Here is a 25252-nt window from a genome sequence, read left to right on the forward strand (position 1 = left end):
TATGAATCATATCCGCTTTCAGGTAGCTTCGCAGCATGGCTTCGGTGCGACTGTCGATGATCCTGCCCCCTTCGAGGCTGTTGAGCCTCTCCCAGGCCGGCCGACAGTATCCAACAAACATCCAGACGATGCGCTACCAGAGCACATCAACAACTCGGGCCCCTTTTGGGAAAGGGACCACTGAGGCAAAATATGGCGCATGTTAAGGCAGGTGGCGGCGATTGAACCTTGCTGATCCTCGGGAAGCAGGAGCGCGTGTCCACATACTTTTAGCTGGAACAGCTGGCTGGACCCAAGGCGTTCAGAATCCCCTGCGAAGCTCCTCTGGAGCACAGGAACGAGGAGAATACGGAGACCGGGATTCCGTTATCTTGGCTCCGCTAAGACACTGGGAAACCCGTGATAAGTACAAGTCATTGCTTGGAGAGATGGCCGTTGCGGCTCTTGCCAGATTATCGAGTAAGGAACAATGGTCCGCCAGAGAAAGAAGGATTTTTGCGTGGTTTCTGCACACTGCCCACTCCAAATTGCCGGTGTTATTGGGGCATTCCATGAAAGACACGGGTTATCTTAGGATCAAGATATCGGTACCCCTTGCCATCAGCTTCCAGCTCCAAAACCGTCTAAGAACGACACATGTTGTTCCGCATGTTGGGACACCGTCTGTACTACGTTGCAACTTATTGAAGCTGCAGTTGTTAACTGTAGGATTAAAGGACAGCATTAAAGAAAAGGTGCATCTCATTAGGAGCAGCGACAACATCCTGCCAAACTCGGAGATATACAATGCCTGTAACAAGACTAGAGATGACACCATTCCACATGTAGGTATGCAGCACAGCTCACAGTGGCCTCAGTGGCAATGCCCATGTTGTCCGTGAACGAGCTGAGGGGAGCGTGACTCCGACTCGTAGGGGTGCCACGGCTCGGTTCGGTTCGGTTCTGGAGCGATTTTTTGAGAACCGCGGGAGTACATCGGGATCCGGGGACGGAACACGGATGTCAGAGGAGCAACAGGGGCAGGTGAAGGACATAACTAGGAGAGAAACAAAGGAAAGGTGCCATCCGGATACCGGCATCGGAATCCGAGAGGCGGCAGGTTTGGCCGACGTGCTTGTATCGGCCCCAAGGATGGGTGCTTGGGCCAAGTGAGGAATGCCTGGAAAAGGTTCAGGGTGTTCGGACAGAGGTCGGACATGGTGGGGGTTCAGGAGGGTGTCATATGGTCAATGGAGCCCCGGTGGTGCTTTATTACCCCGCGGCCCCGCCATCACGTGGCAGAGCGGCTATAACCCCAGGGTTTATGTCTATAGACAAATATGTAGACAAATATATTCAGCCAAGAATCCCACGTGGCTTGTGTGGAAACCTTTCGGCCGGATCCGAAATTCCGCAACGTCAATCGTCTCCACAACAACGAAGTCTGATGGAGTCGAACATGCTTCCAAAGTCCTACATCCCCAACCTCTCTCACTGGGATGAGGCTGATTTGGCTGAGGGGTCAGACGACGATGTCATCCTCATGGAGGCGAAATTCAAGGAGAGGCGGAGGCGCCGCCAGGCGCGGCGAGAGTACGAGGAGATGCGAAGGCGGCTAGTGCGGGAGCGGGAGGAGGAAGCGGCGGAGGTGAGAGCCAGGGAAGAGGCTGCGCGTCTCGCAGCAGAGGAGGCGAAGCGCCAGAAGGCCATGCGACGACGGAGTTAGGGAAAGGCAAGGTGAATATCGCAATCCCTGTCATGAACAAGGGTCTCCGAGCGTCGCTGATCACTTCGCTCGTAGCATCAGACTACCGAGGAAGCACCGTTGTCAGCCGGTGAGGACCTGCCTGCCTGCTCACGATGCATCAGGCTAGACAGGGCTTGCGTGCGCGGTACCGGCAAGGGCGTCATATGCGCCTCGTGCCAGAAGGCCAAGGTCAAGTGCGACCGAGCGCCAGGGGCGCCGGAGGCCAATAAACGGATGCGGATCATCGCACCGAAGGGACAGGAGGGTATGGAGGTGGAAGGAGGTTCGGAAGTGGGGAATTGGGGCAGGGCGATCCATGAGGCGCTCCTGACGATCAACGAGACAATTGCCGAGCTCGCCCAGGCCACCCGGACTCAGAATGCCTTAGTTGCCCAGCTGCTTGCAAAACAGGCCACTCGCTCGCACTAAACGATGCTCAGTGCGCATCTGCAAGACCTTCACACTGGCCTTACACCTCCCTTGTTTATAGAACCTTTGCCGCAACAATGATCATCCCACATCGACATACACTTTCTCTGCCTACTTAAGCTTGCCTATTGCTCCAGGCTCTTTTGTTATGTCCATGAAGGAAGTGGGGATTGGCTCTCACTCAGACGAACAACCGACTCAAAACAACATGTGTGCCTTCCCGCGGCCGTAGGTGCTGCTTTTTCGGTCTCTCACAGCTCGTGCTTGTCCTGGATAATAATTCTTGACAATTCGAGGAATATCAGCGGCTCGACAATCAGGAGTGCTAGGCTGTTGAGATACCGACGGCTTGATTGGGAAACGGGTAGAGGATTGCTGATGGGACACTGGCGGTTGTCGTTCGGAACGGTGGCAATGTGAGAGGCGATACAGTGGATCTAAACCTGATTGGAACATTGTACACTCCGTCATATGTCGAAAGGCACGCATGCAGCCGAGTATAAAGTGATGGCATCTATCATCCATCCACCCCACCGACCTCACTGAGTAGAGGGGAGAAGACGACGCCGATTTAGGGTTCAAACAGAAAATGCTAGACGGAGATTCTGCCGAAGTTGAGAAGTAGGCGAGATAAGGTCGATACAGTAGGCTAGTGTCATACCCGACGGGCCGCTCGTATGATGATAACCATGAGGGTTGTCCCCTCTGTAATACGAGACACAAACTGAACCTGCATAGAACCTCCTGAGACCGGGGAGAATAGTATGACGCTGATTTGGGCAGCATATGGATACTGCGATGGGTAGGTGCTGTGCAAATATTCACAACATTCACAGGTGCTACGTCCGAAAAGATTAGCCCATGTAAAACTCGGCAACTCATTTGTGCCAGTCATGTTCGGCGGCAGCATGGGCTACAAAGAATCCCGACGCGCTCACCCAGATAATAGGTAGAGTCTCAAAATAGAATCGCGCGCAGCGGTTTGAATCCGAGCGCAAGCGCCCACACTCCTCGTCGGCTGTAATAGCCGGGAGTTATCGGGGTTGGTCTCCCCACCCCAAGAGTGAAGTGTATTTCGAGGGAGGCGTCGTGAGCAGTGGTGCATAGCGCACTACACAACCACAGGACTGCCATTAGGTTCGTCGAGAAAGAAAGGCAGGCGTGGACGAAAACCGTGGTACCACAGATGATCGTAGAATAAGAAAAAGGTGGCGGAGAATGCATGAGAAAGGAAAACGTGTTCGACACGCCGCGTGTAACCACCATACACGTCGTTTTCCACATTTCCTGGTGGACGTTTCCCGAGGCCCCGGTCATCACTAGAGTCGAGTCTTCGTGTGGTGGAGCCCCTGGACCATGCACGGCAAGGTGGACGTCTCTTCCATGAGATGGACCGTGAAGTGTTGTGATGCGGAGTCACGCCAACACAGCACTAATCTGTGCACAGCCCACCTGGTCTTGCCTTTATGATCCCTTTGGCATCACCCCACCCGTAATATCTTGGTTCTTTGCCAATTACTGGACTGTTGAACTACGTCAGTCAATATCTCGTGTAACAATTGGTAGTGAGGTTCGTAGCTTTCCGAGTCTCCCTTTGATGCGGGGGGAATTTGATACCTTTAACGAACATCGAATAGATTAGGTATCCCAGACTCAGAGGCACGGAGTGGGGCGAGAGCTTTTCAGTTGTGCCGAGGTTTGCACACCAGGGCCTGTGGGCTTCCACGTGCCGCGCAAAGGCGGCTGGTCCCCTCCATGTAGGCCCTAGCGCCTATCCACCCTACTGCAGAGGTAGATCCGTGTGGCTCACGATCGGAAGCGCTTCTGTCCCATGCCGACCTGGCTCCTATTCCCTGAGATTGATACGCCACTCCCAGCAAAGTTGCCTGAGCCTAGACGACTTTGTTTTAGACGCCGCATGCAGCGAGTGGCATATCATGATTGTTACCAAGAGCACCACTATATGCCTATTCGAACACAGCGCCGCACCGCATGTGCGGTGTACACGCCGCGGTCCAAGAGAATAGCGCAGGAAGCGACACGACATACAAGAAAACGATAATACTCGCTCCTGTGACCTATATTCCCTGCATGTGCTACCCATGTCCTCGGAGTGTGCATTCGGACGTACTCCGCGATGTATCCGGGGTCCACATCATAGATGAATTACTCGGCTGATCGATCGAATGTCATGCGCATGTGGAACAACGCATTGCGGAATGAGAATGCCGGTGTTCGCCACTTTCGGCCTGATGGCAAGCTCGACTAGCTTGTGTGTCAACATCGCGTACATAGCACTCAAGATCCTAGTCGTAATCAGCGTCCTATGGACACTCAAAAGGGAGCAGCGCCTGGAGTTGCATGGCTGTGCAAGCCCTGAGATTCCGAAATGCATTTCAAGAACCTTGGGTCCTCACATGCCAGACGCCAAGTCGCGATATGCTTACTTCAACAAGTGCTTCCTTCTTCTATGCAATAAAGAAGCTAGCCTCCTGTCGGTTGTCCCTTTGATGGAGTCCGCCGCCGCACGCACATGCACGTCTCGCTCTAAACCGTTTTTCTTACGACCGACTGATCGGAACTCACTATTGACTGGATGAATCACATGAGGCTCGCTTCCCGCTTCCGGCATCAACCTAACCGGGGGTTCGTCTAACACGAACCCAACCCTGATAACTAGCTATTGGTGTTCTTTCCTTTGACTGCCACAACATATAGGCAAAATCAGCCTAACAGTTGCATGGGATTCCTCTTTACGTTTATTGCCACCTGACCTGTCATGTCAAGTCACAGCCCCTCCAGTTGCTTCTCGACTAATACAAGGCCTGTTCAAGCGCAATATTTATCTCCTATTCGAGCTCGTGCATCGCATGTGTTCAGGAACAAGTCTGACCTTAATGGCGAAACCCGTCGACAGCGCGGCTTCTCCCTCAGTGTCTGCTTAAGCTTTTGTACGCAAAGGGCTCCCAACCTGTCGGGGTCCAATTGGTGCAACACTATCCACGCCGCAGCTCATGTTGTATGCGCCGCCAGGCTCCTACTCCTAGCTAGTCGCAGCCCCCCCCCCCCCCCGTTAAGGGTCCGCTGGGGACATTCAAGTCATTACTAGGGCACAGGCACAATGTGGCTTCTGGACCCTTCCACGGAAGATGCACTCTCCCCGTTGCTACGGTAGCAAAGCTATCGCTAACAAGTATGGTTCACACTCCCCCGAATCCCCCGGTGAGTACATGCCCGGAAGGGGCATCGAATACCACACATTGTTATTTGTTTGATTATTTTTTTCTTTGGTGACTATACTACACATGTATAGAGACACGGCGTAGGGATACGGCACACGCTTCATAAATTATACCAATAATGGGACCCTCAACTCGGATAATCTCACGACTTACCCGATGGAACACGCCCCTCGTGTAGGATTTACCAAATATCTAATATCGTATTTGTTTTTTATACTACTACCCTATCAACCCAGTAGCCTAGATAACCACACGCGAGAGCGAAGCAGGGACTGTGGGGAGCTGATCCCGGCCACGTTATCAGCTCGCTGACACAGGCGTGAGACGACGTAGTAACGTTATTGAAATTGAGGTGCGATAACTGGCTCGCCAGTACATGCCCTGGCTGCTGTCATCATTGTAACCGCAGGCTTGTGTTCAGCCCATGTTACACAACTGCGGCCCCTCATGCATCGATGAATGCAGATGACCCCCAATCTATCTCTCGAGAATCCTGTATTCCCGAATCATGCACTCCTGACGGTACCGTATATATGCAATTAATTTCTCGCTGCGGGTCCGCTCCCGACTTCTCCCCACATGATCCATTGGCTAGCCAATAAGTAACATATGATATCCATGAATTGAGATGTTCTCCGATACAAGCAGTTTGCAGCGCACTCCCCGCAATGATAATGATGTACATAATTAATTCCTCGCTGCCGGGCCCGACATGACATATGATGTCTATGAATTGAGATGTTCTCCCATACAAGCAGTTTCCCCACAATGATAGCAATGCATAAACCTGATCTCCCTGTGTTAGGTCTAGCACCTTTGTTGATCCACTGCCCGAGTTAGTCTCAGTCGCGTGGCCGGGGTGTGCACGCGGTTAGGAGGACACTCATCACATCTATTTCATCTCCCAATCGATCGAACCTTGACAATTTGGACTCGTTTACGCTAGCTAGCTAGTGGCGGCATTTGGCGTGTGGCTTGAAGTGAAATCCCGCTGATTTCAATATTTACAATGCCATGCGCTAGCGTTCCAATCTGGTGAGTTGTGAAATTACAAGCGGCTTGCAAAAACATAAATGTCGCCCCTGATTTGGATGTAGGGGGGTCTCATGATGAGACAAAAATGGCAGCAGAACTGACAGGGTAACAACCTACACTGGGCCAGGTCTTCACTGGCATTGAAGCTGGTAACATTCATCATGCTGCTGCTGAGAGCTCAGATGTGGTCATGCACGGTCTCTGAAATTGTGACTAGGGGGTCCTTGGCCAGTGGTACGAGGTGATTTCTCATCGTTGCACAAGGCAGAGGGCGTGAACAACGGTGCGGTGGTGTCATTGGGACCTGATGACAAGTGCTCTTATTGTCAACAATCCGATATTAAATATAAATTGGATGCGACAACTTTTTTTGCAACCCACTGTACACGACACAACTGGCGTTTCGTGCATGACTGTAAATCAGACAAGAGGGCGGCCCACGCATATCCCTCCAGCAACGTCTGGCATGGTAACCCTACTCGTCAGATTATTGACGTCGAAACCCGAATATCGGTCGGATTTAAAAAAAGTTTACGCTATACATACATATAAGTCTCGAAAAATTACTGTAACCCTGCACTATCACTATACTTGAAATCACTGGCAGAATTGAACCTTTGCATGCTACCCCATAGAATAACACAATTTGGCAAATTGGCAATCCAAAATACAGTACGTGATTGTGTTGCGGTTGCGGCAAATCTCCTTGTGAGATTTCTACCGCACTTGTCAATGATTCGTGAAACTTGGACGAACCATGTAGGTGTATGTTAATTCACTATTTTTTCTTTTCTTTTTTCTTTCCGATTCGCCAACCAAATTCTGGCACTGAGATGCAGCCGGCTAGCTGAAGCAGCCTTTACAGCCCCTTCCTCACCCCCCGATGCGGTGCGAGTGGCTATCGGTATCACGACGACATTCCGGGCCGCGCGGGTCCGACTCTTTACATCCCCCTCCAATTAGAAGCCAGCCAAGATGCCTCAGTTCAATTAATCAGCATTTGTGATCTATCCACTCACCTAATACCCTTTTCCCGCCCCCGTTCCAGCAGAACACCAACCCCAAGCGCCTGCACTATTGACTCGATTGGTGGGCGATCTGTAAGCTTCAACATAGCGCCGTGATCACTTGAGCTTCGAATACGTACACATTGCACATTATTTTGTTCGGCTGTGAACCAGAGCGATTTCGCGTTCACTAATTTGCCTGGGCACTGTACAAGACGGGATATACAATCTTACGTGGATATCGATATTACGATCAGTTTTTTTCTTTGCCACAGCACTGATAGGTGGAACTAAGCTACTCGCGGCAGTCCAAGAGCCGTGGTATACCAGTACTAGTCTCGGCCACGGCATCGAGATGCCCGAATCGAACTGCTAACACTAATTAACAACGTATCGGTCCCTTGTTGCTCCAATCACTTGCGTTTTCGGTTTCGGCCAGCCCTTGCGATATGTTGTCCGAGTCGTTCTTCGAACTCTTTCTCTTTCCCACTCCCGGCCCCCCATCTTCCTGGCCTGCGAGCTATCTTCGTCGTTCCCTGAAGCATTCATCGACTTGTCAGGCAAAATAACAAACAAAAGACTGGTGTGTAACAAGTGAACCTTGGTCGTCCATCCGGTGGCTATACATGCAGAGTCCACTTAATTTTTGGTGTCGCCGCATTCTGAATACGCAGCAAGCGCAATTGCACCGCAAGCTTTCGCATTGGATATATATGCGTTGTATTCATGCTCAGGCTGGGGTGCCAGAGCGCCGTGGTGAGTATCAAAAATGTCGGACCGCAGTGCATGCACACAAAACCAACCCCCCACCTGGCACTAGTAAGCTGGTGCAGCGTGGCCATGGGGGTTCTACGGGCATGGATTCCGCGTGTGCACGCGCAGGGGTGGGTAGGCTGGACATTGTCAGTCAAGGAGAATCTGTAATCATGCCATTCATCGTACTAGTGTCCCCCCGGGCGAGCTGGCATGTATCTCTCCGAAGGAAAATCATGAAATCTAGGGTCTCGAATCTTTGTTTTCGGGTGCTTCTGGGCCGGGGGTCTGGGAAATCCTGTGCGGATGCCTTGAGCCCAGTCAAAATTTGGGGGATTCCCCCTCGAGGCGCATGAAAAAAATTAACACAAGGTAGAAAGGAAAAAAAAGGGGGGGGGGGGGCAAGACAAAAACCTACTCGGAGCTGTCGGGCTCAACACTACTTACTAGTGGCATATTATTCCCCAACCCCCAACGCTCGATGAGCATGCATATTCTTGCCTAGTCATCACCCAACCCATTCCCAGCATTCTCTTGCCTCGTGATCTTGCAAGCGTGTAATATTCAACTCGAACCGCTCACTGTTCCAGCTTATTAATAATCGATCCCCTATTATTCTCCAACCCCAATCCAACCAATTCCACACAACTTGTTATACTTGAACCCAAAGTATATACAGTGTGTTGAAGCGAGTCTGGCGACGGTCGTCTTGAACAATTGATAAAATCTGGCTAGGCAGCTCTACATGTTTGCAAGATTATGAATATAGGATGTCTTGGGTCGGAAAACATCCAGGCGGAGATAAATAACAACATTCAACACTAAGGGTCGCTGATCTTTGTAACGGGGTTGGATTAGGCGTTGCTAGCTGCCCCATCAACGTCGAGGCCGGAGTTTGATTGCAGGGATGAAGATTATGATCACGGAATTTACCGTTATTCCTCATGTTTAGGCGATGCCAGTAGGGTGTCAGTCTTTTCGGGTAATGGTCATTCAAATATTCTGGGAGTTGGTCGTGAGGGTCCAAAGCGCTAGCGTCGAATCTGGAATCCATTCAAACGGCATCACGGGGGAGTCAAATCTCGGCCAGCTGGGTGATTTTCGGGAGGGGGTCAAAATCTAGGGAACCCTTCGTGAGGCCGGACGTCGGGGGGTCTAGCTTCATATCATAGAACCTGCCGTTTACCGACAGGCGCCCGCGCTACGTGGCGGGGGTCATTATTGCCCGGCTGTTTTGTTCATGCAGATATGTATGTGTCTGTGAAAAACAGTTGAGACTTGCCATTTTCGTCCTACCAACCGTTCGACGCGACCTATATTGATTGTGCATGAGTGATACATATGTATGGTCTATATACAGTAAGGACGTTCGAATCGGTCTCAGGTCTTTTTTGGGAGTTGATCAGCTTCATGGAGTGGAAGAACCCACACTGATCGAAGGTGGAGGCTCGAGCCCAGATGCTTCCTTTCATACTCGAGGTGTTGGAGGAGCTGAAATATTATCCCTTTGAATAGATGGGAGTAAAAAGTTGAAGCTTGGCTGGGTGCCTGTGATGCCGGGAATGACTCGGACCCGTTCGTGCACACCTCACCCCGACTGAAGTCGCTAGGATACGCACGCATCCTCTGAGCGTACTATTGGATTGCGATTCATGCATGATTCATACTCCAGGGGTTTTCTGGACACGTCGACAACATTGTTGAGGTAGTTCATGCATCATGCAGGACGTACGTAAGTGTACACATCCAAACTGCAACAAAAGCCAGCCGCCGGAACGAATACATGTATACGGATAACTTGAAAACGACCTAGAAGACTTAGTGGCCCAGATACGGCCGCAACGTTTCAAGGCGTCTCCAAATGCCAGTGAAAACGGAGAACTTCTGAAACTGTCTTTCCATTGACCTGACTGAGCTATAAGCTAGCCGCTCCGGGATCCGTGGACAAAGCTCAAGACGAACGCCACGCCACGGGAACGGACGTCACTTGCGCATTTCTAGTACGTACTACGTAGCAGGGACAACGCAAGCGGCATCATGTCATCCCTGAAATCTCCGAATTAGCAGACGTGGCTGGCCCAGCCAGCCAGCCAGCCAGCCAGCCAGCCAGCACAGCACAGCAGTTAGTTCAATGTTAGCCTGGACCGCGGGATTCAATTTGACGTCAGATCATATCCCGAATTCAAGCTCGTGGCGGCTGTCCGTCTCAAGTAAGCTCTTGCCACTTACTTGTTCACATCTTGAAGAATCATCGTATGCAGGATGATTGATATGAGACTCGTATATAGTATGTATCAGTCAGCGGTAACCTACTTCTTACGTTCACCAAATTAAGGCGGGCACGTAGTCCGCTTCGTGCTGTGCACTGAGCAACACAAAACGTGGTTTTTTTTTTACTCGCCGCTTTGTTGGCCCTTGGGGGGTGAATTAAGTGTGATGAATTGGCGCTAAGGAACTTATGCATGTATATGTAGCAGGAACATCAATGCATGCGGGGAACGAACCCGATTGAGCCGGATCAGAACCATCAACCGGGAATATGAAGGGACCTTCGTCCGCCCTGGCCATGGATGGCCAGGAGAATTAAGTAAAAGAGAGGCTGGTCACCCTGTCTACCAGGAAATATCTCGGACAGTAGCAAGTAAGTGCTACTGCTACGGAGGGGTTTTTAATCGCACGTTTCTAACAGTCTGTTAGGTGGACAGGGTTGTCGCGGCTGTTATACTAGCTAGCTGACGGTTATGACGTCCAGGGGTCAAGGGGTCGATTTTGTCGCAGTACAGCCCCGCGCTAAGGCTGTCATGTATGTACTTTTGCGCGGGCAACCCCCGTTACGCATATTCGTAATTAATCCGCCAATCACCCGCAATACTGCTCCGTCCGCCTAGAGCCTGCTCCAGGCCATTGCTCGCGACCAATCAAAAATGGACAAGACAGATATGAACCCCACCCCAGACTCCCTGGGCTACTCATTGAGGCCGATCGCGATCTGTTCCGTTCCGCGAAATATTGTAGTGAATGGGGAGGGGGTGCATAAGGGATCCGGGAGTACTACTATGGAATCCCTCCCGCAAAAAACGGATCGAAAATTGATGTGCTGTTCGTGGTAAGGGTTACCAGACCCAGACAAAGTGAGCCAGCAGGTGCATAAGACCATCAGACTTGGCAGTACCATAGCTGCAAAGTACACAAGTGAGCAATTGTAGTAGTACTGCATCCGGATCCCGACATACACAATGGGAAATGGAAACCATCATATCAATTTCAGGTGACTACCACCCAGCCAGCCAACCCTGCTAGCCATTCAAGGCACTGTGCATAACTCGGACCCGGTGTAACGTGGCACGTTACACCGGGTCCGAGCAGTGGGGCAAAGGGAAGGGCTCGGTGTTAACCCGTCCCCCCCTTCCACCTATCCGGAGGCGGTGATGGATCAAGCAAGGAGTCCGTACTATGTTATGTAGCAGCCGCATACCATCTCGCGCGCCTGCATCAAAGTTTCATCATATACTGCATGCACACTCCTCGCTGATGTTGCATTTTTTTACGTCCCAGCTGGCATATGGCCAGCCCGGCTAGAGCCTTGCGCGTGCGTGGAGAGGCGGATATAACGTGGCAATGATCGGTGTGTCGCTTAGATTGATATGCTAGTTTCTATACTACGTGGATAAGCGGCGCACCAGCCATAGATGAGCGGTAAGATGAGTCGATCAAGTGTATCATGTTTTGGATATTATTAATTGCTGGTGGGGGGGTTATGGACGATCGATCTAAAGGTGATCACAGGGCAGTGTCTGCACAGCTGATCTGCGCAGTACTTACCACTAATAAGCGCCAAAAATGCACATTGGAACACGCTTTCTTTTTACCCCCACTCCCCCCGTCAACATGGAAACGGATGTCTGAGAACTTGGGTGAGACCTCATTGGGGGGTACATAGTACGTAGTTGGACCCGAAGGGCGGCCTAGCATGCACTAGTAGCTTTGATCGTTACGCTGTGGCCCATGTTCCAGGCATTGCATTTTTACATCATGTATATAGTCGGGAGACTGCGGGCAAAGCTAGCTGGAAGAAAGTGCAAAAAAGCCGTTTCACAAGATCATCACACAAGTACAGTCAATCGGTGTGGAACTACATAACCCGTCCGATGTCCTGTGATCGGAAAGTCGAGGGACTTATGTTTGAGATTTTTCTCATGTATTTCCGGGATTGTGGAAGCGAGAACTTGATCTCGCACATCAGAAATTGTCAGGGAAAACAAGAATGACGTATGTGTAGGTGAGGGCTCGATCTATCGCTATCCATCATGTGTGTGTCTATAGGTACGTGTTCTGGAGCAAACAAGTCTTGCAGGATAGCTGTGAATGACTATATGAGAGCTACGAAACTGGGCTTCCGTACCTGAGTCTTGACGCGGAACGACATGAAGATCGGTCCGGCCAATGCAAATTGGTTCAGGCGTGGGCCTGGGAGAGAAATATATACATTTGGAAGGGTCTCTGATATTGACAGCGAGAGTAGGGGAGAGAAAGGGAAGGGGGGAGTTATGTTAATGCGGAACGGGTCGATATGTGCTGTTTGTGGTTGTGTCACGCAAAACGCAAAGCCCAACCACCCCCCCAACAGCACTGCAATTCGTACCTGGGTCACCAATATTATATGAACAATTCCAAGTATGCTTCTGTACCTATTCCTCGTCGGATACTTACATATATATATCATGAGAAGACGTGCCCATGCATGGTAAAAATGGAAGCACCAGTAATCGAAGCTGGATGGATGGATGGATTGGCGGAAGAAAGAAAAAGTCTAAATCTATCCGTTTTGAATTCCTGGAATCACGGATGTGATGTTCCTTAATGTATGTTACATATGTTAGGCGCTGAAGATGGGGTTGGGGGTGGGGGTGGGGGTGGGTGCCTCCCCTGCAATGAACGATACCTTTGACCATGAGCGATTTTGAGAAGGAAAAAGCGGTTCGACGGCATTTGCTGGTAATGGCAATTGCGAACCCCTCTGTTGGGAGACATCACGTGTTGTTTTTTAGGGTTGTCGCCAAGTCCGTGATAGGGCTGCGATTGAGAGAGATGTCTTTTTGCAAAATCAAGAGGATCTGGGCTGAGGAGTAGCAACGTCTACTATGGGCTGCACCCAGATCCTTGGTCCTCTTTCCCACACAGGGTTTTGTTTATTTTTATTGCCTCATTTGATCGCAATTTTTCGGAAGTTTTGTTTTTTGGACGCTTGCCGTGTATTACATAGTTTAAATGAATGAATGAATGATGGAATGAATGGATATACAGTATACATGCAATCGAAAAAAACGAAAGGAGTGAATTCTATGTTGTTGGCATAGACGACCAATTGTATTTTTTTTTTTTTTTTTTTTGCATTCATCAACTTCAGCGAAATTGGTCGCTATGCAGTTCGACCCTCTTCTCCTTCTACAGAAGAATACTGGATAAAAAAAAATAAAATAAAAAGCAGAGGCGGATATCTAGGCGAGGCGTTGAAGGGCTTTCGAGCTTTTCTTCTCTCCCGCTCTCTGTCCGCCGTCGGACTTTCTTCTTCCTTCAACTTCTGACAGAAAAAAACCAACGTTCCAACCGATCTCTAAGCTCTTGTCCTCCTTGGCTGTTTTCTTTGACCAATGGTTTACTACGACAGGTGTCTATGTGGGGCACCTCTTTCCCCTGCCAAATTGACAAATCTAGAGGCAACGACGGCGACGTCCATTTTCGATGATTGCGCTGCTGAAGACGGAGAACAATCCATATACTGTTCTACGACGTGCGCACGTCAAGATGCTCTCAATTCTCTCTCTGCTCGAGATCCAGCGACCAATGTCTCTTCCGCTTCTATCGGTCCATCCAACAACTTCCCTTCCTCCAGGTGTCCTTCACTTTCCACAGATTCAGATATCGACGATGAGGAAGATGAAGAAGGTGTGTGTTGGGAATGGGTCGTTACACCCTCTTCGCATCCCCATCGTTCTCCTACTACCGCAACGACTCTTGCCGGGTCTGCGGCCAGGCGTAACCCATTGTACGAGAGTCACTATCAACGCGTCGTGTCTCGCAAAGATGAACTCGGGTTCTGGTCTGGTGACGGTCGGCGTAGCCGGACTGGACAGTTGGAGGACGCGTCGATGGAGAATTTGACGCGCATGTCTCCTCAACATCTCCAGGGCAATTCCGTTATTGTCGAGGAAGATGAAGGGTTCATCGATGATATCCCTTCTCGTTCTGAGGACGCGACGCCCATCCCCCAGAAACGCGTTAAAGCGACGTCTGAGTCTGATCGTAAGGAGTTTCCACCCAATCCTTTGTCAAAGACTGCATCGTTGAATGAGTGGTGTGCGCATGGATTCCATGGGGGTCATGCTGTATGTGTGGAGGACGACTATGAAGAGGAAGATTCGACTAGTTCTGAGTCCGAGTATGTAGACTCGGGATCGGAGACGGATGAAGAAGGCGATAATTTCGTATATGATCGGTTCTTGGTGAGTTGGAACGATTTTTAGGAGAAAAATTTCCGCAAAAGTCCTTATGTGTTGGAAAAAAAAAACAGACTGATTCGCATCATCTTCAACCCGTTCATTCGCGTGCACCTACCCCTCATCCGTCAGCCGCTCCTTCTCCAATCGAACTCTCGAGAAACGTATCTCCCGCTCCTCCTCTCCCTTCAATCGACTTTTTCCCACCCATGTCACTGGACGCGCAATTGACCAACAACATCCTCGAGGTCTCCTCCTCGCTTTCCTCTCCGCTGTCGAAGAGAACAGCACGAACGAACATCCCGACACCTATCGATACGGCTCTCGCAAACGTCACCCGTTGTTCTTCTCCTCTCGCAGGCGAAACCCAAGAAGATGAAAGTTGTAGTGAGTCGTCAAGCGATGATGATGATGGAGATGGCCACGACGTCACTCAAACGTCAGGCTCACTTGCACGCCTCGTGGAAGCGCTGGAACAACTTGGAGACCCATACTCGCCCCCTTCGTCGTCGTACGAAGAAGATCCAGAAAATGATGAAGAATTAGATAAAGTCCTCTTTGTACCACCTTGTACACCAAGCAACACACGACGGCATACACCTTCATCACCTCTCATCCCAACACCTACACAAAATATTCCAAGGTCCGTATCCCCTCACCCTCCCTCTACGCCACTAGATATTTTATCATCTTTCCCTTTCCCTCCATCGTTATCATCATCATCATCACCATCGCACCCTTTAGGCCATCCTACATCCCAAAATCCCTCCCCACCTTCCCCTCTCTCCTCCATACCCCCACCGCAGCAACAGTCGTCCTCCCCTTCACTCATCCCCCCACATTCTGCAAGTCCCTTCGCACCTTCTATCATCCAACTCCAACGCACTCAACCTGAACTCCTCACTTCCATGTCGATAGGCGGAGTCTTGGAATTGAAACCTCTAAGTCCGTTAAGTCCAATCAAAGTTTTCGCTCTACCCCCGAAACCTCAACCTGCCACCTCTTCTCCTCTCGTGACGGAGAAGAGGAAAGAAACGATAGCGACCTGGAGTATTTCGGGGTCGACTGGAAGAGGAGGGTATGGAAATTTTGGACATGTGCATTCGCAGAGTTTGCATTGGAGGTGGGGTGTTAGCAGTGTTAGCAGCGCGACTGGGGATGATGCGGGGAGGAGACCTTCTATGCCTAATACGAGTGGGCATAGGGAAAAGGAAGGCGGAGGGAAAAGGATGAGTGGTGCGGCGAGGGTGTTGAGGATGGTCAAGAGCAGTCCTCATTTGGGATTGGGGATTGTGGGTGGGTCGGGTGGGTCTAAGCGTTGGTCTAAGAGTAAAGCGCAGTGAAGGAGTTGGAGGGAGAGTGTGGAGGTGAATCAATGTTCTTTGGTTTTTTTTTCTAGGTTGTGCGAGTCCTTCGATGGTCCTTACGTGGTTGTCAAGCTCATCCAGGTCAAATGGGGTTAGGTCAGGCCAGGTCGCACGTCCAGATTGTTTGCGCGCGTTTTCTCTTTTTCTTTTTTCCTTTCAAAGTTGACAGGCTCACACTTGTTCGCTCGTTTGATTTTCCCCTCTCTCAGCATTAGCCCACCTCGTCAAAAATCCACACTCGTTCTCTTTCCTCTTTTTACCTCTACGGCGTTCCTTTTAAGAAACATACATCTGCTCGCTCGTTTTGATTGGAGCCCCGTTTTCTCCACTCTCTCGCCTTTGACCTTTCGCCACTCTTTTCTCCAACTCGGCATTAAAAAAAAAACACATCGATAGTCCATTCTTTCTGATTCTGATTCTTTTTGATTGCCATTATTACTACGATGGGCCCTCTTCCCAACTATGGCACGCTCTTTTACTTTCTCTCTCTCTCCTGTTCTCATTTCTCTCTCCTGAGCGCTATTGACACTGGACTGCACTGGACTGGGGGACTGGATCATCAACTTAGGACTCCCTTCCTGTTTGGCTACCTGCGGCTTCATATCAGACCTTGGACTTTTTCGCCACCGCGCGTGCCCGGAATTCAGGACTCAAAAACTGGATTATCTTTTCATCGGGCTTGCTCTCCTTCTGTCCGCCCCCTTCATTCAAATGGCCAGCTACGTCACGTACCTACCAACACCGGAACCAATCACTCCCCTCCCCCCCAGATTCGATTATGGCAGTGACCAAACCCAACCCATCGGCTCGGGCTGGCGGAAAGTTGAACCCGTCGGGGGGCTCATTCCGTTTGTTCAATCATCAAGGTATCAAGGTATCCTTGGGGACTAGAATCTCGAATCTCGTTTTCGTTCTAGGGAAGATCCGAGGTGGGGGGGGGGGGATTGATCCTTGAAGCGAACGAGATTGACTGCGAGATCGATCACGATCGGTTCCCCCCTCCCCCCCTCACCCCCTTGGTGGCTTGTTGGGCTCCACCTGGGCCACGTGGCTAGGTTCTGCGTTTGATCGATGAGAAGGCCTGAGTTTTGGTATCTTGTTGCCTCCTTTATTTGGGACGGTATCTTGACTCCCTTTTCAGTTCCATTTTCATCATTCTTAGTCATCCTTCGTGGGTTGGGGTGACGAGGGTTGCTAGCTCGACCCATGTACACATTGACGCTCCCACCCCCCTATCTGAATCCTTCTGCCCCTCTCCTCTTGACTGTCAAAGGGCTTCGCGCCAATGCCCAAGCGTTCCAAAGATCGCGTGTACCTGTAACTTGGATTCATCCTTCAGGGCTGCCAGATTAGATTGATTTACGTCTTCGTCTCCTTTTGGTGCAACTCCCTTGTTGCTTTCTACCTCAAACTAACATCCAGAAGAGAATTCTGCCTCTTGTTGTCGTCTTGGGTTTTTTTTTTCTTTCTCCTTTCTTTTCACCTTCGGACGGACTCTCTTCTTCCATTCTGTACCAACAACTTCATCCTCGCTTACATCTAACTGCATTGCATTTTATATCATCTTATCGTCATCGTTATCTTTTTTTTTTTTACCACATACTAGTTCAACTTTATCATTCGAGGTTCCCCGTCTCTCGCCCCATTGACGGACGAACCCGAAACAAAAAAGGCTCAACAGCTAGCCGACTTGTCATCCTCCAAAATAAAACGCTGTAGTCATTTCTTCGCTTCGTTTTTTTTTTCATCGCCTGCTGGCTTGCTTGCCGTACCGTATCTCGCCTGTTTGTTTTGATCGCTTGAGAGAAAAAATTAAAAGATTGTATACTCTCGTGTTGTATAACTATACGAACCCAGCATTGGATCGACGTACGTTACATGGGATATGCGAAGGCTCATTGGCTTTTCCGTCCAGCTGCACGTACCCGTCAGTTATGTATGTTCAGCACTGAGATCCATAAGTGCCCGAGTTGGGCTACGAGATCGAGAAGCGTAAAAAAAAAAAGAATTTGCGTACTTGTGTCGGGATTCATCATTATCCGAATTAAACTAGTACGTAGATTCACTCACTCACAGCGATGCGATGCGACCGTCGAAACGTTGTGTCATGAGCCCCAACTGAGCCGGTTATGCATCGATCGTATGTATGCGTGCAACTATATAAGGCCATACAAAAATGCATGCACGCAGCATCTATACTGACGTGTCCACGCCAACCATGGGAGCCATGCATGCATGTTAGTGCATGATCGATTGTGAGTATCATCGATGATTGAGCCCCGCCCCCGCCGAGCCGCATGTGGCCCTGCGAGTGGCGTGGGTGCAGGACGGTGTGTGTGATCGATCATCGGCAAGAGAGCTAGAGAGATATAAGATTGCATCGAGCCACATAATTATAAGTGTAGAAAGGAATGTATGTACTGCGTAACAATTTTTGGGACGTTCGATGGATATATATATGATATGACAAGATGCAGAAATGATTGTCTCGGGTGTCTAATTGTCATAACTGCCTGGACTACTTGCTTGGCAACTATTCCTAGCAAATCGAATTAGTTGAACACATCATAATTATAGGATAATAAAAGCGTACGTTAGTGAGTGGGGAGCTTGAAATTTATCCCCATCATCTCCAGTGTCGCTGCAGCATTATTGGGCACCCCCGAAGTAAGGATGAATTCTTCCAAGTGCGGTAGGCGTTGACTTCGTAAAAACCTCCATTCCTCATCATCTCCCCCACCAACAGCATCAACAAACTTTTCCACGTTCCAGCCTCCTTCCGTGCCGATAGTCACACTCAAGAGATTCGGTGGGAGCAAATCAAAGAATTTGCAACTCTCTTGCGGCCCATCGTCGACGACACTCGAAGGCCCGAATAGGTACAAGCATGGGATAGAGAGCGTCTTGAGCGAAATGAAATCACTGAGGGTACCCATGGGTTCAAGACTTTCGTCTAAATAGCCCGAAATCGTAATGCAGAGAGTGGTAAGACTCTGCAATTGGTGTCGGAGAGCTCTGCAGAAAGCAGGAGGATCAATGCCATGATATATGGCAGCACCCCAGCCATTATGATAAATCAGTATATCCAACGCTTCAGGGGTTTGAAAAATGCAATCTAATAGCTCTGGGTTAACGACGCTCAAGCTCAGCTCAAGTTTCTTGAGCTTTGACGATCGGTTGGTGAAGCGCACGCTTCGAAAGATTGTCTGTCTCCGAAGTGCCAAATCCTCATCATCGCTGGAGTCATCGCTAGATTTAACCCCCGTCCACCAGGGAAACATATCCCATACTGGAGATTGGCTCACTCGGAACGAGTTGAGAGCGGGAAGGGACATAAAGGGGACGACATCCGCAGTGCGCAGACCATCCCTGTACGCGTGGAAGCTCAGCCCAAGACTCCTCAAAGACTGGAAAGCTATGGGGAGGGGCCCATGGTATCCACTGAGACGCCAAGTCCACCTTGTGGCCATCACCACATCACAGTCCATTTCCCTTATCACTAGACTTTCCAACGATGGCAGGATATGCATCAACAATGAGAAATAAGGTCGACACCAACCCTTCTCGAGGTCAAAAACAGCACAAGCCGACATTCCCTTTTCGCGCGCCAAAGTTTGGAGAGCAATCAGTTTGCTTTTGTCTGCAGCGTATGGTGTTTTCGACTTTGTTTCCTCTTCATCATAAAGGCCATACCATAAAATGTCAAGATGCCGGGTGAGTGGTCGTAGTTCAGGCCGCAAAATAAGCGTATGTACGAATCTTCGAAGTTGGCGTTCGTCTCCTGTCTCGAAGCCACGGTCCTTGAGAGACACAGATCGATATAGCTGAGTTTCGGCAATCCCACGTAAACGACGGGATGTGAGTGTGAGGGAGATGAGCTCAGAGGGTGATGAGACATCCTGAGCGATGTGCAAGATAATTTCATTGGGAATATCCTCGAAAGTACGCATTGTCATCGCTTAATTGTGGATGTGTTTGACAGGCAGTCTTGCTAGCTCTACCATAGGTTTTTGAATTGCACGTGTGGAATCAGACTCGAACCGCTGCGCAATGTTAAACTGCGTTTAGAGGAAAATATTTCGCCGTACTAATCCCGTGCTGTCCGCTGTAAAATCCCAGCCCCCTGAGCAGGCGCTGGGTTGGACTTACGAGGCTGCTTTATTCGGATTTCACGTGGTGGCTGTTCTATCTGACGCTAACTTCCTCGTCTCTGCACTATTCCCCATCTTATTCTTCAGCTCTGCATTTTTCGTGTTCTATTCGACCTTGAGAATATGTCCATATATATATATTATCCACGGTTCCACATCGAGCCGACGCCGTGCACATGGACCAAGTCAAGGGAGAACTCCAATGGAAATTTGACACCCGCGACCTTGGTGAGCTGTTTGGCTTAATTAGAAGTTCACCCAACTCTCGCGACACTGTTAGGAAACCCTCCTAATGAGGCAATAATTTGTGATAAACCCTTGCCACCTTGCACAGGCACGCGCGCTGGAAGCCCAGGTTAAGTCACTGGCAAACTTAAGCCCATACCACATGGCACCTTCTTTAAAGCCCCTAGAAGAAGTTTTGGATAGGCGCCTCCACTCTCTCCCACAACCGTACCACGTCACAATTTTCATTTTCCCGCGGTTCACACACTTGTTGGCATGCGAGTGTCAGCGAACGTCTCCAGTTGAGGCACTGAGCCGCGCGTCTCTATCTCTGCTATCACTCTGCACTCCCTCTGAGGCTTGGAATGCGCTCAGGAGGGAACTTAACATTTCTGGGGCTGACTTTGTGGATTTCTTTCTTCGTTGGAACTGGTATGCTGCATGGAAGAGTGAGGAGAATGATCTGGACATGCTTTCTGGAGCATGCGCGACATTTGTGGCAACAATGTGCGCATAGCTGTCTCAACCCGACTCGCTGTCGTTCCTGGGGCTGGGGGCACAGTGGAAATCTGGCAAGACCGGATTTGGCTCTGTCCACAAGTGTGAGCACTAGATCTGGCTGTCAGAGGACAGCGGATGGATCAACTCTGCTGCCGACCGCCACATCGCATAGGAGCATGATGCCTTTATCGATTACCCATTGGATGCTGCGACTTTGTCACAAGTGCAACGCTGCCGAAGCAGGCAGCTTATAGATTGACTCTGGTGCCAACTGCCACGTTGTCACAGTGAATGCTGGTAACTCCGGTGTTGACTACCATGTCATCACGGAGCACTTACACCAGGCTGATTTGCGGCTGGTATCGAGATATTTCCCCACTTGAGTATCTCCCGCTGAGTGCCACATAACAACAGTCTTCTTGTACTCTGCATTCAGCTCTCATCACGATGATGCCAGGTGGACGCTTAAAGCTGCTTCCTGGCCCCAGTCTTTTGAGGCAAGACCAACTTATTGTATGGGTTGGCTCAATGCAGTACTCCGTCCTTCCATACTAACAGTAATATGTGCTGCCGCAGGGTTCCATCCTTGCTACCAACCAGTCATTCAGAGAGGGATGAGCGTTTGCGCGCAGGAAGATACTGTGGTCTTAATACCAATTCCCTTCTTATCCTCCCTAGGAAAATAAATATTGGCACTGCATCGTTGGTCTTGCCAGCTAACTGGAAACGGGAGGTTTTGGGAAGGGCGATGTAGTTGGGCATATATGGGTTACCGGTTACCCCAGGCGCGGGCATGGTACCCGCGGTGTTATTATATCAAGTAATGGTGCTGATTAGGTTACTTGCAGTGGCTGCGTGCAGACAGTTGGACTGGGTTAGGGAGGATCCCCTTCAAGATGTTGGAGTAGATTGATTGAATCCATGGTTCTCTCAATGCGATATGCTACTAGTATTAGTGCTAGCACCACAGGTGCAGGGAAAGGGGGAACTGGCTTGAGGTATAAATATATAGCAGAAAAATGTGAGCAGTGTCAGTTCCGGATTGGTCTAAAAAGCCGAAGCTTTGTCTATCTGTATGTACGTCGCGAGATGACTGGGTGTAATATTCTAAGAAGTATTCAGCAATGGATAGTGTCAGCTAGCCGCACACTATTCTTCGCTGCAGGAGTTCTGTGCTGTTTCTGTCCTTTTCTGTAGTGGTCTAGTGCGCACAATATCATGTACTATTCGGCCTAGGAATATTTACGCGGTGATCAATAGTAGTTGTGTCCATACATGCATGTATCCTCAAATCTCATAGTCATATCACGCTCCCACAGACCCCCCATAGCCGCGCAACTATTTAATTCGTCAGTATGTAAGTTTAATTCAATAGTTGCCTCAGGTTGGAGGCCGGGGGGAGGGGAATAATAATGTTTCGGGTGGCGCGCACCCACACCCACACATATACGAGCCGTTTTGCATTAATTGCTTCGCTTCGTTTCGTTTCGTTTCAGTTCAGAAGAGGATAGTAGCTCAAATAATGGGTCATCACTTCTAGCGTAGCAGTATTGCATGTTCTATGTAATACATATATGTCGTGAAGGAGCCCGGGCTTATCACTGTGTATTGAGTTGAAGAACACGTACGCGCGCACATACAACAATCCGGAATTAAAGGAATGCACACGAAGGGTAGTAACAGAGATGAAACCGTGACGAGAAGTACTACTACAGCCTTGACAACTTCTCCCTACTCGGCTTGTACTTTGACTTCAAATCCTCATTATTCTTCAACATCTTGTAACCACTCTCACCCCTATAATTCTCTTCCCTCATCCATTGCTCAACAGACATCGTCTCTGGATGAACGCTCCTCACCCATTCCATATCCCTCTTAATCTTATTATCCCTCCACTGTGCAAACCAAGCACTGAAATTCTCTTGAAAACTGGTCGCACCGTATTGCAATTCATTAGCCACAGGTTGATCCGCTCCATCCCAAAGAGCGAAATACTCTTCCATCGTCACCGGTTTGTATTCGGCTGGGAGACCTGTCACTCGCCTGAACGTTTCTACGAGTTCGGGCCAGGTGATAGGGTGAGAGGCTACTTGGAGATCCCTTCCTGTGGTCGTTTCGGGTGAGTCGAAGATGTGACGGACCCACCAACCTAGGTCGGAGAGAGCGATGAGAGGAATGGTACCGGTTTCGCCGATGGGAGAGACGAAGATTCGGGTACCATCTTCGCGGATTTTCATCGGTGCGAAGATTGCACGGAGCCTGTGATTTTGGATCAGTTTCCTGAGGGGGGGGGGGGGGGGGGAAACTCTTACATATCCATGTAAGGCCCATTCGTGAACACGGTCCACATCAATCCATCCTTCTTCTCAATCTCATTAGGCTGAGACGCCAAAAATTCCCCAACGCGCCCTTTCGCATTATAATGATCACACTTGTACGTCCGATCCCAATCGGCAGCTTTGAGGGAATAATCTAAACTGGACCAAACGAAATGACGAATCTTCTTCGATTTGGCGATTTCGTAAATAGCGAGACCGGCATATGTTTCCGCTTGCTCTCCGACGCTGAATCCGTCCGTGTTGACGAACGCGCCGTATGCACCTTGGAATAAGTCTGCGACGACTTTGAAATCGAGGAAGGAACCTAAAATAGGTAGAGTCAATTGAATTTCCATGCACGTATTTCAATTCAATTGAGATGTTTATAACCTTGAACAATTTCAGCGCCAAGATTGGCGAGCTCCTTTGCACGTCGATGGTTTGGGTTACGTGTTAAAGCACGAACACGGTAAGGCGATGGTGAACCGTCTTTTGATGGGGAGAGGAGTGCTTTGACGACGGGTGAACCTTGAGCGCCAGTTCCACCAATGACAGCGATAAGTATCGACATTTTTTTTTGGAGATGTTGTGGTCGCAATAAGGATAGTTCAGCAAGATTCAGCTAGCTTGTAGATAGGATTGTCGCAACTGGCCTCCGACTTCGAGCGACCTTATATATATACGCCCGAACCCCCTCCCCCCAAGTAATATATATTCCCCAAGGGTCTAACTAAAACAACCTTTCGGCAACATTCCCTATAGAGGGGTTTCTAAGCAGTTCTTCCAAGGACTACAAACCCCGGCCACTTGGATGCGATCCGTGCAGGTCGGAAAAAAGTCTTCGGCATATACTGTAATGTAGCCAACGAGAATGATGACCCTGACAAGCTTTTCTATGGGGATGGCGGCGCCGAAAAATTGGCGCACATGAACTGCATGGATGGAGGAGGGGCTAACTGACCTTCTTCTTTTTTTTTTTGTTTAGCGTAAAACATCAAAATGATGTATCCCGTCGGAGCCTTGATCTTGTGGGGGGGAGGTGGGCCCTAGAAAATTGTATGAAATTTTATGCAAAAAGAAAAGAAAAATCCAACGAATCAAGAAGTTGTTGCAGAAGGCCTGGGTACCCAACCTTGCTTTGCTCGGTGATGTCAGCAGAGCATGTAATCTCATGGCAATGAACGAACACAGAGGTGCCAGCTCCAGCTCATCCAGCTCGGGGGGGGGGGGGGGAAATTATGTAAAAGTATATTTTTTCTTTTCTTTTTTCTTTTGAGGGCTGAATCAGTAATATTTCTTGTGAAGGTCCGACTCATCAGCTGGTGGGACCTAAAGCTAAATGATGTAACCCAAAAAAAATATGAAGGTCGAGTTGGAAACTACTGGATCTCACTCACCTCGCGTCGTTCACTTTGCCGGGCGGCACGCGTCACGCAACGCAACTCTTAGTCATCAGAGGGACATGATGTAACCAAGCGCACCCAAAAAAAAAAAAAATTGAAGGTCGAGTTGGAAACTACTGGATCTCAACTCACCCCGCGTCGTTCACTTTGCCGGGCGGCACGCGTCACCCTTGCAATTGCAACGCAACTCTTACGACGAAGAGTTCATCACGCACGGTGATCGAACATGCACGGGGGAATCAGAATCATTAATCATTAGTTACATGCAGCGCCCCGGCCCCCCCTCCCACATCCTGACCCGTTTCATAATGGAACAAGTTAATTGCGACGATAACGTTGATTGCAGAAAACAAGTATTCTGTAGTCGAACTTGCTTGGTTGGATTCTTCAAAGGCTTTGTCCAATTAATGCATGTTCCGGCTCCCCCCCCTCCCCCAAGAAGAACGTAGTCCGGCCGTAGGTGAGCGTCTTGTTCACATGCGTTTTCCCTCTTACTTACGAATCAAGGTGCGCCGCCGATGTATTGATCACGGCAGGGCAGAGTGTATATGCGTATATATACACCGCCGTGGAAAATGGATCTAGTACTATCAAGGAA

At 49.6% G+C, this 25252-nt stretch overlaps 6 protein-coding genes across 6 annotated transcripts; 3 read left to right on the forward strand and 3 right to left on the reverse strand.

Annotated features, from left to right (window-relative positions):
* Nucleotides 1-35: 35 nt before the first annotated feature.
* Nucleotides 36-2155, forward strand: EI90DRAFT_3012475 (uncharacterized protein; the record flags this gene model as incomplete). Its single annotated transcript, XM_039056566.1, has 5 exons — nucleotides 36-201; nucleotides 274-828; nucleotides 1041-1243; nucleotides 1340-1627; nucleotides 1781-2155. The coding sequence occupies 5 exons, from the start codon at nucleotides 36-38 to the stop codon at nucleotides 2153-2155; spliced, it is 1587 nt and encodes a 528-aa protein (XP_038922055.1).
* Nucleotides 2058-3300, reverse strand: EI90DRAFT_2100105 (uncharacterized protein). Its single transcript, XM_039052583.1, has one exon. It carries the CDS (start codon nucleotides 3035-3037, stop codon nucleotides 2354-2356), a length of 684 nt encoding a protein of 227 aa, XP_038922056.1. The 5' UTR covers nucleotides 3038-3300; the 3' UTR covers nucleotides 2058-2353.
* Nucleotides 3301-13843: 10543 nt separating this feature from the next.
* Nucleotides 13844-16032, forward strand: EI90DRAFT_3117208 (uncharacterized protein; the record flags this gene model as incomplete). The annotated part of the gene is made up of 2 exons (XM_039062961.1): nucleotides 13844-14695; nucleotides 14764-16032. 2 exons carry the CDS (start codon nucleotides 13844-13846, stop codon nucleotides 16030-16032), a joined length of 2121 nt encoding a protein of 706 aa, XP_038922057.1.
* A 2392-nt stretch (nucleotides 16033-18424) lies between these two features.
* Nucleotides 18425-20220, reverse strand: EI90DRAFT_2100335 (uncharacterized protein). The gene is made up of 2 exons (XM_039052584.1): nucleotides 18650-20220; nucleotides 18425-18589 (listed from the first exon to the last, which is right to left on the reverse strand). The coding sequence occupies exon 1, from the start codon at nucleotides 20010-20012 to the stop codon at nucleotides 18651-18653; it is 1362 nt and encodes a 453-aa protein (XP_038922058.1). The 5' UTR covers nucleotides 20013-20220; the 3' UTR covers nucleotides 18425-18589; nucleotide 18650.
* A 40-nt stretch (nucleotides 20221-20260) lies between these two features.
* EI90DRAFT_3036514 (uncharacterized protein) lies at nucleotides 20261-22029 on the forward strand. Its single transcript, XM_039058711.1, has one exon. It carries the CDS (start codon nucleotides 20798-20800, stop codon nucleotides 21185-21187), a length of 390 nt encoding a protein of 129 aa, XP_038922059.1. The 5' UTR covers nucleotides 20261-20797; the 3' UTR covers nucleotides 21188-22029.
* Nucleotides 22030-22642: 613 nt separating this feature from the next.
* On the reverse strand, nucleotides 22643-23822 carry EI90DRAFT_2906225 (uncharacterized protein; the record flags this gene model as incomplete). The annotated part of the gene is made up of 3 exons (XM_039054239.1): nucleotides 22643-23192; nucleotides 23246-23576; nucleotides 23642-23822. The coding sequence occupies 3 exons, from the start codon at nucleotides 23820-23822 to the stop codon at nucleotides 22643-22645; spliced, it is 1062 nt and encodes a 353-aa protein (XP_038922060.1).
* Nucleotides 23823-25252: the final 1430 nt, after the last annotated feature.

This window comes from Cantharellus anzutake (assembly GCF_015039405.1).
Source record: "Cantharellus anzutake strain C23 chromosome Unknown EI90scaffold_5, whole genome shotgun sequence".
NCBI lineage: Eukaryota > Fungi > Basidiomycota > Agaricomycetes > Cantharellales > Hydnaceae > Cantharellus > Cantharellus anzutake.